Genomic DNA, 20,370 nt, shown 5'->3' with positions numbered 1-20,370 from the left:
CATGGTTTTAAGGTTGTCAGTGCAGACGCTCACTGTACTCTGCACAGGCCCTGGCATCTGGGGGCGCGCGGCACGCTCGCGGGCTCTAGGCCTGATGGCATCACAACGTTATTGCTTTGGTTCTGCCTCAGACACCAGAGTGTGCCTCAGATCACGGAGGTTCCATGTCACAGAAGGTCGGAGCAGGAATTTAGGTTTTTCACAAGGAAAATCATTTTTTCTCTCTCTAGGTTAAGTGCAGAACATCAAATTTCTAAGTGCTCCATTTATATTAGGTTCCAAATATACATTTTAATTTAATCCTGATCATCCACATTAAAATTATAAATGTAAAAATCACACAAGACTTTTCGGCTGGAAAAAAAAAAGTGTCTAGCAGCATGCACAAAGACCATGCATTTGTCAAGTCGTCAGGCGAACAAATGAAAAAGTAATAAATAATTGCCCGCTTTAAAAGAGGAAAACCGAAAAGGGACCAGTGAAGTGAGCCGGTCTTCGCCGCTCTGAGCAGGAAGCGCACCGAGGTCAGATGACGTGGCAGCAGCTGGCCTGGCTGGAGGCGCACAGCAGCCCCTCCTTGGGGTTCCGCTGGATGTTCACAGAGATGGTCTTTTCGCACAGAGGTAGCTGGAGCACGTTGTTTTTCAGATTCTTGCTCTTTATCCGGTCCAACTCCACGGTGGTGTTCGCCACGCGGTCGGAGAAGAACTTCATGCCGCCCACGGCTGGGGCGGGCGCCGCACCGCCTGCGGAGCCGATGCACATCTTCCAGGCGGACTTCTCCTGGACCTTCACGCTGGAGAACGACAGGCTGCTCTGCGGGTCGATAATGTACTTGGCGCTCCCGTGCAGCTGGGAGCCGAGGCAGAGGCCCATGAGTTTGAGGCTCTCCACCAGCTCCCCGGCGCCGCGCGCCGCCAGCTGCGTGGACGTGGAGGAGCCGGGGCCGGCGCAGCGGCGGGCACTGCCTGACGTGCCGCCCGGGGCGCCGCCCGACCCCCCCGCGGGGCCGCCGCCGCCAGCGCTGTGCTCGCTGGGGCTGGCCTTGTCCGCGCCCCCGCCGCCGCGGCTCGGCTTGCTCTGGCCGCCGCCGTCGCCCTCGCTGCCCGGGGGCCCCTCGCTGCTGTCCCGGCGGTGCCAGGAGTAGGTGAAGCCGCTGTCTTTATCCAGCCGCCGGCGGCTCTCCGAGTCGTCGTCGCTGGTCTCCGAGCTGCTGCAGCTGGAGCCGCGGCCCTGACTTTTCCTGCGGTGGTAGCGTTTGTGGACCGTCCCCGGGGAAGCAATGTTCATCTTCAAGCGGCTCAGCTTGGGAGGCAGGTTCTCATCCATGTCGAACTCGTCATCCGACTCCCCCTCCTCGAATATCTGGTTGAGGACCGGGGCGCTCTTCCTGGACGTCAGGCGGTTGGTCACGGACGGCTTGCGGCGCAGAACCACCTGTGTTGAGAGGGACATGGGCTTCTTGTCCTCCTCGTCTTCCTCTTCGTCTTCCTCCACCCGAAACAGACACTTCCGCCCACTGGCCGCGGGTTTCAGGCTGGCGGGTGGCCCTGTGGACAGCGCGGGCCCGGCCAACTCTGGGAGGTCGTCTTTCTTAGCTGAGTCACACAGGCCTTTGCTCCTGTGGCCGTTGAGGACACTGTCGGCAGCCCGAGCAGGAGACTGAGGGACAGTCGCATGGGACAAAGGAGTGGCCGTGAGGTCATCCTCAAGGTCCTGGGGCACGTCAATTTTGGTTGGCCATGACTGCCTATGTAACAGATTGAGGAAAACAAAAAAAGAAAAGCTATGTAATGGTACACAGACTTTACCCAAGTACCTTAAATAAAACCTACTGGGACAAAATACACAGACTTTACAAAAAAAAAAAAAAAGAAAACGAAAGAGAAAAAAAGAAACAGCCTTGCAAACCCATTCAACATCCTGTAAACATCACAAGGACACTAGAAGGGCAATGTTACTCTGAAACGTAAACGTGGTTCAGTTTATGGCTTATTGGCCAAATGAAAACTTCATCACGGTTGTCAGAAAAGGGGGCAAACATCTTTTCTATAGAAATGTTTTATACCACAAGAAAAACCTTTCCAGAAAGTACAAGGGAGTTATCACCAAAGCAAAACCTGAACACAGGTTTTGCTCCTTCCGCTCTTAAGATCACAACCTTTGAAGGTATATTACTGCTAATAAATTCACCTGAAATTTCCAGTCCTCCAGATTTTACTGGATGCTGTTAATAGTTGGTGTTTACAAAAACAAATGGAAATAGTTTACTGCATTTAAATATGATACTGGACAGGAAAGTCAGTGAATACTGGCATACATAAATCTCTTCTTCACCAATTAAAATATGCACCCTCTAAACTAAATACCTTTTTTTTCTTTTTCTTTTTTTTTTTTTTGCGGTACGCGGGCCTCTCACTGTTGCGGCCCCTCCCGTTGCGGAGCACAGGCTCCGGACGCGCAGGCTCAGCGGCCATGGCTCACGGGCCCAGCCGCTCCGCGGCATGTGGGATCCTCCCGGACCGGGGCACGAACCCGTGTCCCCTGCATCGGCAGGCAGACTCTCAACCACTGCGCCACCAGGGAAGCCCAATACATACATTTTTAAATGCCGACACGGGAGTCCTGCACAGCAAAATCCACTGTTATTTAAACTTTGATTTTATCCCTTAATCCAGAGTCACCGTAGTAGTAAGAACACTGCTTGGTAGCCCAAGGAAGACTTTGGAAAGTGAGGTCTCCAGCCTGTTTTGAATAAACATCTTGAATTCTCAACTGCCCTCTCTGCTCAGGGGAACAGTAGACGCCAGTGACACTGAAACTGCCACTGGTACGCTAACACTTCCACTTCACACCACTTACGTTATCCTAGACATAAAACCCAATTTAAATCTATAGCCTTAAAAAACCCATAGGAGTTTACAGCAGACCTCTTTCCCCCAACTCGGAGCCTCCTCCTCTCAAGGATGGAGTGGGTCCGTTTGCTGGTCACTGCTTGGTAGTTTACAGAAGCTGGGTGTTCAATGATTCTGAGGTCAAGCAGCGTCTCTGGACAAGTCCTCTGTCCTCACAACACAACTGTACCAACTCCAGATGAGCCTCAGGGCCCTAGGAAACGGCACACAACATTCCTTTCAGGCTGCTCCTCAAAGAGCAGCCACCCAAAAGGTCACCCTGGCAAACCCTGGGGTCCCTGTAGTGGGAGGCAGGTGCGGACAGTGCGTCTGACCCACCAGAGCGGCAGCCAGTCCACTCGAGGGGGGCAGGGCACACATGTGCCGGAGGCGCTTCTCTCCCCACCAACCCCAAGAGAAAGCCAAAACCACCCTCAGAACCCACCCCCAGAAACCAGATGGTTACTAAGCGCTGCAGCTGTACCAGACACGCTATCTCCACTTCTGAACCAACGGCTCTTATTTATACGAGGAAATCAGATTGTTAAACAGCTCACATTTATTAAGAACATATCTGGCCCCAACGCTGTGCTAGACTTAATGAGCACAACACTGTTAGAAGATCACGGCTTATCTTAACGGAAGATAAGAAAGACTGCTAACAAGAACTATAAACGAGTCACACTGACAGCACAGTTCACACTGAGAACTTACTAGAGCCAGCACTGTGGAGAGAGCCTGACAGCAATTAATTCATTTAATCCCACCACAATCCCATCCTCCCTTGACAGTGAAGAAATCAAAACACACAGAGTGTAAGCAACCTGCCCAAGGCCACACGGGCTTGAAGACAGTGACATCTAGGCTGAGTTCAGTGGTTACTAAACCCCCAGAGCAGTGGCTTCACTCTGCAACCCAGGAAGCCCTCTGAATGACTGCCTATCGAACGGATGGCACCTTTGCAGTCAGGCCTCTGTGGTTTTCCTTACTTCCTAGTTTCTCTCTGGAAGGATGCGGGCACTGGTCCCACCCGTGTGGAGTTCAGCTCCCAGAGGACTTCACAAAGCTCTTCTAACAGAATACGCGTGTTTCCATCCCATGCTGGCAGGACCCAAAGAGCGTATCTGCTCTCTGGGGCTCGCGCTCCCTGACTTGACCTACCCGTGCCCCACAAATAACTCTGCTGGTTAGACGCCAACCACGTTTCTGCACCCCAAGTCACTCTGACCCCAAGGCACACCCAGCAATGGAACCAAGTTAGGGTGCAGCGTTTTGACAACAAAGAGACGGCAAGTAAGCAGACATCCACCACCTGCCAGTGGGCCCTGGGCCCCAGGAGGAGGACAGGCCCCGACAGCATCTCCACTCTGTAATCCCCAGGTGGGTAAAAGGAAAGTGCACGGAAGGCTCTGATATTTCTCTGTAACTACTGTTGGCTTTGTAATTTCTATGATACAGTAAAACCAGTTTAATGCATTTACACATCTGCTCAATTTCAGATTGAGCTCCGATCTGTTCCCCTAAAAATCAAACAGTTCAATTCCAAATATTCCCTTCTCCAAAACACTGGAGTGGCTCCAGGCCTGGTGGCGCAGCATGCGGTGATGGCTCTGGAGCCACTCTTTCACACTGGAGGGCTCGGGTCACGACTAGGTTGACCCTAACCACTCACTGTCACTCTCCTGGTCTGTCCCATGTGCAAGGGTCCCCATGCTCCCTGGGGCCCAGTCTTCTTCCAAGCTGACACCAGACAGAGTGTCTAGTTTTCATTATGCAAGAATATGTCCAGGATATAGATGCAGTTACCAAATTCATCTTCCCATTAAACTAGACTTCTAAATATTTAGTCTTTGGTCACCTGGGAATGTTTTCTTGTCTCTTCTCTGTTGCTCCATCCCAAGCAACAACCTATACACATGGCAAGGTGACTGCAAGTAATTTAAAATCCAATGGTAATTCTTCCTCTTTTAAGTAGTAATTACTGTTACATATTCACACATGTTGATATAGCTATGTACAAGTAGAGAATTATTTAGAACCAAGAGCATCCTTCTAGTTTCTTTAAATTTTTAACTACTTATTTTATATTTATTTATTTAGGCTGCGTCGGGACTTAGTTGCAGCACACGGGATCTTCGTTGCAGCATGTGGGATATTTCGTTGCAGCGCGCAGGCTTCTCCCTAGTTGCAGCACACAGGCTCTGTAGTTATGGCATGCAGGTTCCAGAGCGTGTGGGCTCTGTAGTGTGCAGCACGCAGGCTCTCTAGTTGAGGAACGTGAGCTCGGTAGTTGTGGCGCACAGGTTTAGTTGCCCCACGGCACGTGGGACCTTAGATCCCCGACCAGGGATTGACCCTCATCCCCTGCATTGGAAGGCGGATTCTTTACCACTGGACCACCAGGGAAGTCCCTCCTTCTGTTTTTGAATCACTATAATTCCATGGATTACTTCATCTGAATAAAGATAAAGTCTAAATAAATTTTCATAATGGTGACCAAAAAAAGTAACCCTTCCCAAGCTTTGATATTAAATGGAAAAAAGCTAATACGGCAGAGGAAAAAGAGGAGTAGGAAGGTAGGGGGAGAAGAGGAGGGGGCGGGGGAAGGGGGAGAGTTGGGGAAGGAAGGAAGGGGAAAGAGAACACAGGGGAGCCGAGCACAGTCACTGCTTTACCAAAGGTGGTGTGGTGGGGAAACGTTCTCAACAATGACGGCAAACACGTGAAGCCCAGTTCAAAGCACTTCACGTATATTAATTCGTTTAGCCATCACCACAAACCCCAAGAGGTAAACAGGATTACTACTCCCACTTCACAGGAAGCTGAGTCAGAGAGAGGTTAAATGACCTCCCAAGATCAAGCAGCTGACAAATCAACTAGCTGATGTGACTGCCAAACTCCTGAAATCCTAAGACAGCATCATGCCACAGACATGCTCTGTATGTTTTTTAAAATTATGTCAAATACTGAGGGAAAACCTGGCCTTGTTCCTAGAATGAAAAATTAAAGAAAATAACACATTTACACGTGTCCGATCTGGAAGAGCTTAGTGAAAATAGCTGGCACTCTAGACTGAGGCTGCTGCTTCTCCGCAGGTGTCTTTGTGGCCAAGCCAGCAACTGCAGCCCCTGTCTCCGCTAAGCCCGAGAGAGGAAGGCATCCCTGGTGACCAAGGAACCAGGACCCCCACTCACGTGGAGGGCCCACAGGTGGCCCCTCCAGCGAGGCTGTCACCACTCTTTATACTCCCACCCCCACAGACTTAGGAAACATCAAAGAAAGTTCACTATTTCAAAACGTTAACTTACTAAAATCAGTGAAGATTTTTTTCTCACCTAAACTGGGCCTTGATATTGCTAGGGCTTGCAGACCTGGTCTGTATTTCTTTCTCTTGCTTTTCCCTCAGGATCCTTTCAGCAAGCAAGAAGTAAGTGGCTGTGATGTGGTTATACCTGTTGGTTTCCAGGGCTCTGAGGAAATAAGAGAGAGTGAATATAAGCCACATTCACAGGTTTGTTTTTTCACAAGCAGAACTGGATTTTTTTTTTTTTTAAGTACAAGCAAATAAAATCCAATGACCTGGAATCTTTAAAATTACGGGGAAAATAAAACCCAACACACACACACAAATGAGGGAAAAAAACCTAGTAGATCATTCTTAAAATTCTAAGACACAACTTCATAAAAGTGTTCAATTAGTAAGAAAAACCCAAAATGCTGATGGCAGCTGAGCTGGATGTTGATTTTAGATGCATAAAATAATGAAGTTTCCAAGAATGTACACATTATCCAAAAATATAATGTGTGTCAGTGTTTATTTCCATTACACTTGCTTCCAGCAGAACTATGAAATGAGTTGTATGAATGTACACTGAAACACTAGTATCAATCAGAAAAATTAGAAAAAGCTTTTATTTTTATACTCTTTGTATTTATTGGCATTTTCCGACATGAATGAATTATTAATACATTGAAAGCATGTCATTAGCCTCTTCTTTGAATACAATCTACGCGTTCATTCATCCACCTCAAAAGTAATGCTATCTGAGTCCGTAGTCTGGCCGGCGCTGTGCTGGAGCACACAGCCTGCCTGCCCTCCTGCAGCTGGCCGGTAGTGGGACACGGGAGGAATGCCACAGAGGATCCACAAGGCCCAGAAATATGTAATTATGCTTTTCAGGACCTTTCTGTAGTTAGCGAACATATGCAATGAACACTTCGGGAGGAAACGATACAGGAGACTCTCCTCACAAAACGGACACGGTGGGGCCTCAGCTAATGGGGGCAAGTGGGGGGCTGAGGTGAGAGGTCCTAAAGGAAGAGCCCGAGGTGAAATTCGGAGCCACAGTGACTTCTCAGAGTGGTTTCCTCAGCTGAGCACTGGGTAGAGCTGTGGACTTGTGTTAAGGGGACCAACAAATGTGTCTAAGAACTCAGGAATCACCCTGCAGCGAGGAGCTGCTCGTACTGTGGGCAGCAAGAAAGACTTGGCTGAGACCAGCGGGAGGACTCGGGCTCAGGGCGTCACCTGAGGCATCACCTCTCCTTCTGGATTGATAATTGAATTCACATGAATTAAATAGTTCTCTACTACACCACTGCATGTATTTATTCATTTTTAGATATTAAGCCAATTCAGGGCGATGCAAATAGCCTTTTTTATTCACTCACAAGTGAAAAATCATTTTCCACACATTCCTAAAGTGAGCGTCGTCCTTGGCAGAAAGAGCGAGTGTCCTGCACTTCTCTGTGTCTTTAGGTCAATCTGTGAAAACTGAGAATGCACTCAGAAACCTGAAGAAATCTGTACTTCAACCAAAAGGAGGATTAGTTTTGTAAACCCTTCTTTCCAGTGTACCCTAAAGATACATGTCCTTTATACAGACACCACCCTTCTCAGGGACCAGACCTTCTCAGGTGCCACGTGTGACAGTCTGCCACGCTGCAGAGGTAAGTCCAGCCTGCAGCCTCCTCTTCCCCGAGGACAGGTACCTGGGTCAGATCACTCAGCCAGGCCAGAGTGGCCCTCCCGATGGGAACCTCTTTTTTGCCCCAGAGAGTATATCCTCTTTCCATCATATCCAACTATTTCATTCAATGGGTTAAATAACTTTTGACTTTCCATTTGTGGAAACGCTTCATATTTTTACAGACAGGACCTCTTACAGAAATGAATCGTAGCACTGTTAAAGCAACTGCATCTTTACATTATCCCTGATTCCAAACTTCTTAGGTTATAAAAAACTGTCTTTGGTTTTAAAAAATGTAACTAACAACTTGTGCATCTCGTGGGTTCCAGGTTACTGCAGCAAGGGCTCTAAAGAGCCAGACAGTAAATATTTTGAGTTTTGTAGGTAACATGGTCCATCTCGCAATGACGCTGATACTGCAGCACAATGCTGCCATGGACAACATGTAAACAAATGGGCTCAGCTGTGGGCCACTACAACTTTATTTACAAAAATGTGTGACTAGGCGCATATAGCAACCCCTGATTTTGAGGAACTGTGGTGTCGCCCCCTTGAGTGTCCCTGCTTCCTTATGGGGACCAGAGGGAGACCCAAGAATTAAGAGGATACAGCAATGGACAAGGCATGTACTGGGATATAAAACAGCCTGTTCCAATCCACTTCTGTAAGAAGGGAGAAAGGCCACAGGACTCACTGTTCACTAGTACAAAAATAAAAACAAAAGACCAACAAAACCTATGAGCCAGGCACTGGGCCAGAAACTCTAGAGATAAATGACATAACCCCTGCCAACTGGCAACCCTATCCATTACACAGTGTCCACAAGCCCTGACACGTTAAGAAAAGAGCCCATCCCAAGAACCCTAAGCCCAAAGCCCCTGTACTGATGAGCGCCGACATACTCGACAATGGCATCCCGATCCGCTATGTCCCCGAGCACCATGCGCTGAATGATGCTGTTGTGCTCCTCTTCCGAGAGGTTTTTATATGACACGAGGGGGATGTTATACTTCGTGGCTGGGGAAGGGTCCACTCCCTGAAGCCAAGGATGGTTTTCAATCTCTTCTAAAGAGGCCCTTCTCTTGGGATCTCTCTGTAGCATCCTTGTGATCAGGCTGGAAAGGAAGGTAAGTCCATTGTTAAAGCAAACTGCTGTCAGGGATTAGTAACGGTGGGTTACTGTATTTATCAGAATTGTTTCCTAAACTTATACCATCAATTTCATTACGTCCACTAGAGGTGATGGTGGGGCAGATGGGAATAAAGAAAGTGCCATCAGATTCATAAAATAAAAAATCACAACCACCAGACATACTGACAAGCCAAACACACAAATGCAGTTTCCTATCACCTAGAATTAACTCTAGGTACCAACGTCTGTCCCTGAATTAACTGTGGCACGGTGGCATACCGGAATCAGATACAATGATCAGCGACGACATACAGAATAGGGTACATGAGCCAACCTCTGTTTCCAGAAGAATGAATGACCATCCTGATGAAAGCAACCAGAATGACATATATTTTTAGACATATATTTTGTTTAAAGGCATTGTGTTGGCAGGAAGGAAGGGAGGGAGGGCAGACAGAAACATGGACAGACGAACTACTCAGCAGGTAAAAACAGAGTTAAAGCAAGACTCTTAGGAGCAAATGACAAAGTTGGCCTTGGCCTGATTGTTTCTGCTTTTTTCTGTTTCCACACTGAGTACACGAAACAGAATACCACCAGAATATAACATGTACGGCCTACTGAAAGTGGGGGATGCAACTAGAAGCCTTGCAAAGAACTGGGACCCCAGCTTCAGTGTGAAGATGAACGAGAAGAAACAAACCTACTGCTAAGATGTCAAGAGGGAAATCTGCCTGCCTCGACAGTGCTGTGGAGGTGAGATGGGGGAATTTCTTCTAAGAACTTCTAACTACAAGCTGGTCCTCTCTCAAGTTTGGGGTCCAAATTAATGAAAGTATATCCGTATGATACACACAGTGAAAAAGTTAATTTTAAGAGGTTTCAGGCTGGACGTGCCCATGGGCAACTAGTAGAAAAGCAAATGCAAACTGTTTCTCTAGGGAATGTAACTTAAAAGAACTGCCACATCATTTTATAAGAAATCTGACCTCGCAGTCAAAAACTACAAAGGAAACAAGGTACCACTTGTAAGAACTAAAAGACACGATGGCAAAATCAGAATGCAAAGACATCAAATACATCTACTTCTACCAGTGAACACAATAAAAATAAATGGAATAAACTCCCCAGTTAAAAGACAATGCTCAGATGGGATTAATCAAAAATCCAGCTCCCATCTGTTAAAAAAAGATGTACTTAAAAACAAGACAATAAAAGATTTAAAGTAAAAGAATGGAAACCTATATAGCACATAAATGCTAACCAAAAGACAACTGGAATGGTTAACTAAAACTAGACAACATAGACTGACTTTAAAGCCCAAAGCATTATTAGAGATAAATAGTGATACAAAGGTTCAATTCACCAGCAAGACACAACATTTTTCAACTTGTTTGGACCTAATAACATTCCCCCGAAACACCCAAAGCAAACACTGAGAGACTTTCAAGAATAAAAAAAATACATTTACAATGTTGTATTAATGGGGGTAATCACTATTTTTTTTTTTTTTTTGCCTATAATATACTTCCATGTAGTGGAAGAATATCTCAGTAAGTGATAGATAGATCAAGCAGTCAAAAGACTCAGAAGTAATTTTAAACATCATAATAAACAAGCTTAGTCTTAAGGACTTATATAGAACTCTGACCCCAACAATTAGAAAACATACATTCTTTTCCAGAACAAAAGGATTATTTACAAAAACTGACTCCATGCTAAGCCACAGGAAGCCTTACCAATTTTAAAAAAACTAGTAGCAGATAGACTATATTCTTGGATCACAATGCAATTAAGTTAGAAATGAATAACAAAAAGTTAATTAGTAAAGCTACACATTTGGAAATTTAAAATACCCCCCTGAAAGTAAAAGGTTAAATAAACCCATAGAACCTATAAAATAATCAGAACTGAATAACAAAAGGACTATTAATCAAAACTAATGGGATGCAGCTGAAATGGTACTGAGAGGCAATTTATAGCCTTAACTACTACCTTAGAAAAGGAAGATGTATTATCTGAAACCCCCGCTTAAGAAAAAGAACAAAAGAATTAGCCCATTAAGCAGGCAGGAGGAAACAATACAGCCAAAAGAATATCAACAGCATAAAACAAAAAATATAATAGTAAATTAATAAAGACAAAAGATAGTTCTTTGAAAAAGATTAAAATGAACAAAACCTCATGTAAGACTGATCAAGACAAAAACAGAGAATGCAAAAATAGAGAAGGCAAAAAAATCAGTATGAGAATGAAAAAGGGCAACAACTCCACTAATTCATAGGCTTTAAAAATATAATCAGAGGGTTTCCCTGGTGGCGCAGTGGTTGAGAGTCCGCCTGCCGATGCAGGGGACACGGGTTCGTGCCCCGGTCCGGGAAGATCCCACATGCCGTAGAGCGGCTAGGCCTGTGAGCCATGGCCACTGAGCCTGCGCGTCCGGAGCCTGTGCTCCACAACGGGAGAGGCCACAGCAATGAGAGGCCCGCGTACCGCAAAATAAAAAATAAAATTTTAAAAAAATAAAAAATAAAAATATAATTAGAGGATATTATAAATACTTGAGGCCAATAAATTTGAAAATTTAGATAAAATGGACAAGCTCCTTAAGAAACAAAACTTACCAAAACTGACAGGAAAAACGCAGGAAAAAGTAGAAATCGAATGGTCCTTTGATTATCAAAGATAATCCCTCTAGGAGGGAGACACCAAGAAGAGGCCTCTAAAATATTAGAACCGTTCTTTATCTTAAGCCGGATAATGGGTTCATTTTATTACATACACATTTTATCCATTCTTTTGAATGATAAATGTCAATATAAAAATAAGTTACTCTGTCTTAGTTTTTTCAGAAGGGGCTATGGAGATACTCCTTGAATTACAAACATCTAACATGCACACAACATATACCCCCAGAGAGCAGCCTGCTTCCTGGGGTAGAGAATAATAATAGTAAGGGTATAAGGGGGAGGAGGAGGGGGAGAGTCATCAATCTTCATCTTGAGCGCTACTTATGTGCTAAAGACTGAGCTACAAGCTTTATATACATTAAGTCATTTAATCCACAATAACCCTGTAAGGTATGTTCCACCATTCTCACATCATTAGTAAACTGAGAAACCAGTAGCTGAATCCAGAGAGTTGGAATTCCTAAATTCTTAACTATGGCCTAAGATGGGGATCCACTTGGAGAAAAGGTTCCTCAAGCTCAGATTTCCTTCTTATCAGCTAATGGGAGAAACTAAAAACTTCATTACTCTATCAAAATCCTTTAAGTAGCTATCATCTCAGGTGACCTTATTTAAAGTATCACCACAGTATCAAAGAAATACTGAACTTCCAACAGTTCTTTTACTCCATTATGAATTTATCACTACACATATCACAGTACTATATATATAGTACTTTAAATTCCAAGTAATCAGCCTGCATATACTTCTTTCCATAGTCACATGAACCAAAACAGAGCTCTTCAGTCACCTGGGGAGAGAAGTACATGAACAAAATCATGAGGCATGCTATGTAAATCCTAAAATGGTGTGCTGATGGTCTACTTCAGGAAAGAAAACTCCCTAACTGTTCTCTGGAATGTCAAATAATTCCAGGTGCAAAAAGAGAAAGTAGTTCTTATGGTAATTCTTCAAGTGAAAGTAACCCACTTCTCCTGGAGGCTGAAGAGGCATAAAAAGGGTTTCTTGAAAACTGGCATATTTGAAAAACAGACTAATACATTCCATACTCCAATATTAAATTTCAATCATATTCTATGGTTAACTCCCCAAAACATACTTAACAAGAGCGGAAATATTGGGTTCAAAAATTAAAATGAACAAAGATACCCACATACTTTTTTTTTTCTTTTACTTACTCTTTACACCCTTTAGATACGTGGGATGGTACTGTATATTTGCAATCCATGATCATTGTCAATGTTTCACTGTCATTGGCCTCTTGAAATGGTGGCTGCCCACACACCAACATGAAAAGGATCACTCCCAGACTCCATATATCTACAAATCAAAGACATACTGTTAAAGACTGAATTAGTTAGAAAACAAAAAACACTCAGAGGAGTAAAAGGAGACTAACAAGATTTTATTTTGAGGAGTCAAAAAACCCTCTACAAACAAATGAAAACAAAACATGATGATCCAAAACCTATGTGATGCAGCAAAAGCAGTTCTAAGAGGGAAGTTTATAGCAATACCACCTTACCTCAGGAAACAAAAAAAAAGCCCAAATAAACAACCTAACCTTACACCTAAAGCAACTAAAGCAACAAAACCCAAAGTTAGTAGAAGGAAAGAAAGCATAAAGATCAGAGCAGAAATAAAAGAAATAGGGATGATGAAAACAACAGTAAAGATCAATGAAACTAAAAGGTGTTTCTTTGAAAAGATAAACAAAACTGATAAACCTTTAGCCAGACTCATCAAGAAAAAAAGGGAGAGGGCTCAAATCAGTTAGAAATGAAAAAGGAAAAGTTACAACAGACACCACAGAAATACAAAGGATCATAAGAAACTATTACAATCAACTGTATGCCAATAAAATGGACAACCTAGAAGAAATGGACAAATTCTTAGAAAGGTACAATCTTCCAAGACTGAACAAGGAAAGAACAGAAAATATGTATAGACCAATCACAAGTATTGAAATTGAAACTGTGATTAAAACCTCCCACAAACAATAGTCCAGGACCAGATGGCTTCACAGGCGAATCCTATCAAGCATTTAGAGAAGTGTTAACACCTATCCTTCAGAAACTATTTCAAAATATTGCAGAGGAAGGAACAGTCCCAAACTCATTCTAAGCAACCACCATCACCCTGATACCAAAACCAGAAAAAGATACAACAAAAAAAAGAAAATTACAGGCCAATATCACTGATGAGCACAGACACAAAAAATCCTCAACAAAATACTAGTAAACTAAATCCAACAATACATTAAAAGGATACCCACACCATGATCAAGTGGGATTTATCCCTGAGGTGCAAGGATTTTTCAATATCCACAAGTCAGTGTGATACACCACATTAACAAACTGAAGAATAAAAACTACATGATCATCTCAATAGCTGCAGAAGAAGCTTTTCACAAAATTCAACACCCATTTATCATAAAAACTCTCCAGAAAGTGGGCATAGAGGGAACCTACCTCAACATAATAAAGGCCATAAACGACAAACCCACAGCAAACATCATCCTCAACAGTGAAAAGCTGAAAGCATTTCCTCTAAGATCATCAACAAGACAAGGATGTCCACTCTCACCACTTTTATTCAACATAGTTTTGGAAGTCCTAGCCACGGCAATCAGAGAAGAAAAAGAAAGAAAGGGAATACAAATTGCAAAAGAAGAAGTAAAACTGTCACTGTTTGCAGATGACGTGATACTACACATAGAGAATCCTAAAGATGCCACCAGAAAACCACTAGAGCTAATCAGTGAATCTGGTAAAGTTGCAAGATACTAAATTAACACAGAAATCTGCTGCATTTCTATACACTAACAACAAAAGAGCAGAAAGAGAAATTAAGGAAACAATCCCATGTACCATCACATCAAAAAGAATAAAATACCTAGGAATAAACCTACCTAAGGAGGCAAAACACCTGTACTCCAAAAACTGTAAGACACTGATGAAAGAGATCAAAGGTGACACAAACAGATGGAAAGATACACCATGTTCTTGGACTGGAAGAACAATATTGTCAAAATGACTATATGGGGCTTCCCTGGTGGCGCAGTGGTTAAGAGTCCGCCTGCTGATGCAGGGGACACGGGTTTGTGCCCCGGGCCAGGAAGATCCTACATGCTGCAGAGCGGCTAGGCCCGTGAGCCATGGCCGCTGAGCCTGCACGTCCGGAGCCTGTGCTCCGCAACGGGAGAGGCCACAACAGTGAGAGGCCCGTGTACCGCAAAAAAAAAAAAAATGACTACACGATCCAAGGTAGTCTACAGATTCAATGCAACCCCTATGAAATAAGTTACCAGTGGCATTTTTTCAGATCTAGAACAAAAAAATCTTACAATTTATATGGAAACACACAAGATCCCCGAATAGCCAAAGCAATCTTGAGAAAGAAAAACAGAGCTGGAGGAATAAGGCTCCCTGACTTCAGACTATACTATAAAGTTACAATAATCAAAACAGTATGGCACTGGCACAGAGACAGACTTACAGATCAGTGGAACAGGATACAGAAAGCCCAGAAATAAACCCATGTACCTATGGCCGATTACTCTATGATGAAGGAGGCAAGAATATACAATGGAGAAAAGACAGCCTCTTCAGTAAGTGGTGCTGGGAAAACTGGACAGCTACATGTAAAAGAACGAAATTTGAAGATTCTCTAACACGATACACAAAAATAAACTCAAAACGGATTAAAGACCCAAATGTAAGGCCAGATGCTATCCAACTCTTAGAAGAAAACATAGGCAGAATACTCTTTGACATAAATTTCAGGAATATCTTTTTGGATCAACTTCCTAGAGTAATGAAAATAAAAATAAACAAATGGGACCTAACTGAACTCAAAAGCTTTTGCACAGCAAAGGAAACCATAAACAAAACGCAACGCAACGCAACCCACCGAGTGGGAGAAAATATTTGCAAACCATGTGACCAACAAGGGATTAATCTCCAAAATATACAATCAGCTCATGCAGCTCAGTATCAAGAAAACAAACAACCCAATCAAAATATGCACAAAAGATCTAAAGAGACATTTCTCCAAAGAAGACATACAGATGGCCAAGAGACACATGAAAAGATGCTCAACATCACTAATTATTAGAGAAATGCAAATCAAAACTACAATGAGGTATCACCTCACACGGGTCAGAATGGCCATCATCAAAAAGTCCACAAACGATAGGGGACTTCCCTGGTGATCCAGTGGCTAAGACTCTGTTCTCCCAACACAGGGAGCCTGGGTTCAATCCCTGCTCAGGGAACTAGATCCCACATGCCACAACTAAAGATCCCGCATGCCACAACTAAAAATCCCACGTGCCACAACTAAAAGATCCCTCATGCTGAAACGATGATCCTGTGTGTGGCAATGAAGATCCCGCGTGCCACAACTAACACCCGGTGCAGCCAAATAAATAAATAAATAAATAAATTTTAAGTCTACAAACAATAAATGCTGGAGAGGGTGTGGAAAGAGGGGAACCCTCCTAGGACCCTCCTACACTGTTGGTGGGAATGTAAATTGGTACAGCCACTATGGAGAACAGTATGGAGGTTCTTTAAAAAACTAAAAATAGAGATACCATATGATCCAGCAACCCCACTCCTGGGCATATATCTGGAGAAAACCATACTTTGAAAAGATACATGCAACCCCATATTCTTTGCAGCACCATATACAATAGCCAAGACATGGAAGCAGCCTAAATGGCCATCAAGAGATGAATGAAGAAGATGTGGTGCATATATACAATGGAAAATTACTCAGCCATAAAAAAAGAATGAAATAATGCCATTTGCAACAACACAGACGGACCTAGAGATGATCATACTAAGTGAAGTTAGACAAAGACAAATATCATATGATATCACTTTTATGTGGAATCTAAAAAATGATACAAATGAACTTATTTACAAAACAGAAACAGACTCACAGACTTAGCAAACAAACCTATGGTTACCAAAGGGGAAAGGTCGGGGAAGGGATAAATTAGGAAGTTAGGATTAACATATACACACTACTAGATATAAAAGACATAATCACAAAGACCTACTGTATAGCACAGGGAACTCTACTCAATACTCTGTAATAACCTATGTGGGAAAAGAATCTGAAAAAAGAACTGATATAGGTATATGTATAACTAAATCACTTTGCTGCATACCTCAAACTAACACATTGTAAATCAACTTTACTCCAACATAAAATAAAAATTTTTTAGAAACATAAAACAAAATTTTAGAAAAGCATTTATACCTCAAAGTAAAAAGATCTAGGGGAGAGAACTTAAGCCTCAGTCAGGCAGGGAAGGTATCTGTCGTATTCCCTGTTTTCATATTCACTTAAGACCCAAGCAAGTGCCAGGCACATAGGGAATGGTCAATAAATGTTCAATGAAGAAATGAATTAATTCATTTATTAATGGCAAGAACATCAACTGGAAAGTACCTATGAAGGTTCCCAAACCAATGGACACACACTGCCATTTTCCCCATTATATTATACACCAGAGATGAAACTAAGATACTAATACTGAGACGTGAAAAGGGTTTTGCCTAAGGTCACGATTGTCCAGGTTGTTCTTAAACCTCAATCCTGGTCAGGTAACCAAATCATGTTACAGACAAGAAAATTAAAGCTCAGAGAGGAGAAAAATATTCCTGGGCTGGGATGTCAATGAGGAAAATAAAATGACTGATTATGTATTACTTCAGAGGGAAGAAGTAGGACTGAAGGTATAGTAACCAGAAGGCACACTTTGACTTAAACAGCAGATGCTACTTAATAAAACCATGATAACACTGGAAAAGGTAGTTAAGTTTCCCATCACTTTAAGTATTCCAGCAAAGGCTGGGTAACCATCAGTTTAATCTCCTGCATAAGGCACTCCTGTACTGGCTGGAAAGCTGGACTAGCTGACATCTGAGGACCCTCTCAACACTAACCCCTATAATAACAAATAACCCCCTACTTCTTGCCACTAAATAAAAAACAAAGCCATCACTCAGATGGAAAAATAATGACTCAGTTTAGGAAGGTCATCACAAGTCATTCATTCATTCATTCATTCCAGAAACTAAAGTATAGACATGATTATATGAACATGCATGTAACACGACATCAATTCAAGACGCTTTCTAGACCATGAAAGGCTTAGAAGAGAGTAAGGGGCAGGCCACAAGGCCTTTGTCACCACATCTGTTAACACTCAACCTCTCCTTTCTTTTAAGCTTAAACACCCAAAATTATGTAGGTTCCATGAGAATTAAAACTTGTTAATAAAATATCTTTTCCTTGGTCCAGATTAAACAGAGGGCAATAAAGGCAGAAACCCAAAAGTTACACACACTGTGATTTTTTTTTTATATATACAATAAATTTTACTAAGGATGCTCCAATAGAAATTAGTGAAGGAGATGGGGAAATCTACTAAAATTAAAACATTTATATAAATGAGAACGAAAGGGACCTGAGGATCACTCAGTTCAAACCCTTGGCTCTGCAGTGTCCCCAAGAGGCTGCCTGGCATTACTTGTTGGATGCATGAATTATCTTACTGCCCCAGGACAGCAAGGTGTCTCAGGGCTCCACTCCACTCATTGACCCACATTTCTTCATCTTCATTTTGGAATCCAGAGGGCCATCCCCATTCAAAGTCAAACAATCTCAGTAACGGTGGTTAGTTGCACCTGTTTTTTTAAAATATTCAGTAAGAAGAATTTATAACCCCAATTCTAGGAATACCTTATTAAGATTTTTAAAAGGAAACTCATAGAGTTGATGTTTAACTTAAACTCTCTTCGTACAACGTAAACCTGCTATTTCTGGTCACCTGCTCCAACTCCCAAGCCACCACTGTGAACAACTGGCAATTACAATTATTCTCCCTTTAATGTGTGTGTCCTTCATTTTACACAACAGTCATAATCTAGAAATTAACTGTAAAGTAAACCCACCTTTTCACTGATGTTCATTACACAAGGAGGGAAGCTTCTGTTTATAATATAAACATTTATATGTATATATGTATATAACATATAATTATATACATATATATAATAATCCTAAAGAAAGAGGGGATTTTAAATGGCTTACAATACAAATGCATAATCATAAAAATCAGGATAGTTAAAATAAAAACTTTCTTCTGTTGTTACAATAATGACAATGCCTAATGCTACTGCTGCAACCAAACCTAACCATTAATACATGTACATTTGAGATATAATGAATTCATATCTTTCCATATAAATCCTAAAAACACAATCATTTTTATGAGTTTGGCTACATTATTTCTTCTACCATCTCATACTCTGCGGATAAACTGGTTTGCTTTTTTACTTTTTCTCTATGCTAAACTGGAGATGATACCTGACAGTACAATTATACAAAACCGATGATTTAAAAATACAACAAATAAAATAAATATCAACTAATAATTACCCCAAATTCTAATTTGGTTAAAGAAACTTTCTTTTCCTGTTAAATATTAACCTCAACGGCAACAAGGAAGTCCAATTATTTGGAAACGTTCTCTTCTGGATCATTTGCCCAAGCAAGCTAACACACTCTGTTAGGAACTGATGCACGGTTAGAAGAGTAGAAAAGAAAAACAACATAAATATATACACTGTTTTCAGTTAGGGTTCAAATAATTTCTGAACATGGAAATGCTTACAATTTGAGAAACTCAGAAATACAATTCTATGGCAAGTAGTTTCCAAAGCTAAACGACATGACTTGGAGCATGTAAGCTGCAGAAGAACGGCAGTGTAACCGAGGGGGTAAAGTTTTGGAAAAGGCAAATGACCCTCTCACGGACACGACATTAGTCAAGGGACCATGTATTCCATTTATTTATTTTCCAGACTTTTTCTCCTCTTACTCTACTTTTTGTCTTTGAATCATTAACTTTTCCATCCTAGGGGCCAAAGGAAAGAGATAAAAACAGTCACTAAACAAACACGAAGTATGACTTTAACCAAGTTATTGAAAAATATGTTTCCCACCTTGAAAATGAGAATAGTTACTTCCTCTTAAAGCTGCCGTAGGCATTAAACGGATAAGAATCGAATCCATGGTTAAGTATTCAGGACAGAGACCGGCACACAGAAGGCATTCCCAAGGAAGCTGCTGCCACCCCGCTCTTGTTCACCTGTGCCAGGCTCTGTCTAGGCACAGTGAACACAAAAATAAACGAGACACCCTTGCCCTTTTGGGGCTCCTAATTCACTGTGAGAAACAGACAGCAGGTAACAGAAACAGAAAGCAGGTTAAGCTCAAGAAGGCACAAAGCCAACACAGCGAAGAAAAACTAAGATACTGGGGGGAGGCAGGAGGAACAAGGAAGCCCTTTTAGTAATTCAGGTTAAAAAAAAAAAAAAGGTGATAACTCAGGAGTTTGGTCCCCAGGACTACACATATGGTGTTACAGGACCAAGAATGGAATCAAGAAAGATTATCTATGATATTTCACCCAAAATAGGGGAGGGAGGGGGTACTTGTCTTAATAATAATTCATTTTAGTGGATATTTTAAATTACCTTTTCCATAAAAAAAAAATAACTTGCTAATAAAACTACAAACTCCCAAGGCGTAGATCATAGCCTAAGCTTGAGATCCTAGGACCACAAAGGATCCACCAAGTCTGTAATTGGGGGCGGGGGGGG

The 20,370-nt window shown here is 42.4% G+C and overlaps 1 protein-coding gene across 3 annotated transcripts in view; it reads right to left on the bottom strand.

Moving 5' to 3' along the window:
* Nucleotides 1–268: 268 nt before the first annotated feature.
* SNRK (SNF related kinase) overlaps nucleotides 269–20,370 on the bottom strand; it is a 62,828-nt gene continuing 42,726 nt past the window's right edge. Inside the window, exons 5-8 of one of the 3 annotated variants that reach the window (XM_007445700.1) lie at nucleotides 12,865–13,006; nucleotides 8,767–8,979; nucleotides 6,230–6,364; nucleotides 269–1,750 (exon numbers count right to left, since the gene is read on the bottom strand). In XM_007445700.1, coding sequence (XP_007445762.1) covers nucleotides 526–1,750; nucleotides 6,230–6,364; nucleotides 8,767–8,979; nucleotides 12,865–13,006 — 1,715 coding nt within the window. In that variant the 3' untranslated portion in view covers nucleotides 269–525. The remainder of the gene's footprint in view (nucleotides 1,751–6,229; nucleotides 6,365–8,766; nucleotides 8,980–12,864; nucleotides 13,007–20,370) is intronic. The other 2 variants (XM_007445702.1, XM_007445701.1) reach the window with 2 other exon arrangements.

Source organism: Lipotes vexillifer, unplaced genomic scaffold (assembly GCF_000442215.2).
Source record: "Lipotes vexillifer unplaced genomic scaffold, Lipotes_vexillifer_v1.1 scaffold1136, whole genome shotgun sequence".
NCBI lineage: Eukaryota > Metazoa > Chordata > Mammalia > Artiodactyla > Lipotidae > Lipotes > Lipotes vexillifer.
The sequence above is the reverse complement of the archived record's forward strand: the minus strand, read 5'-3'. Positions and strand labels throughout refer to the sequence as shown.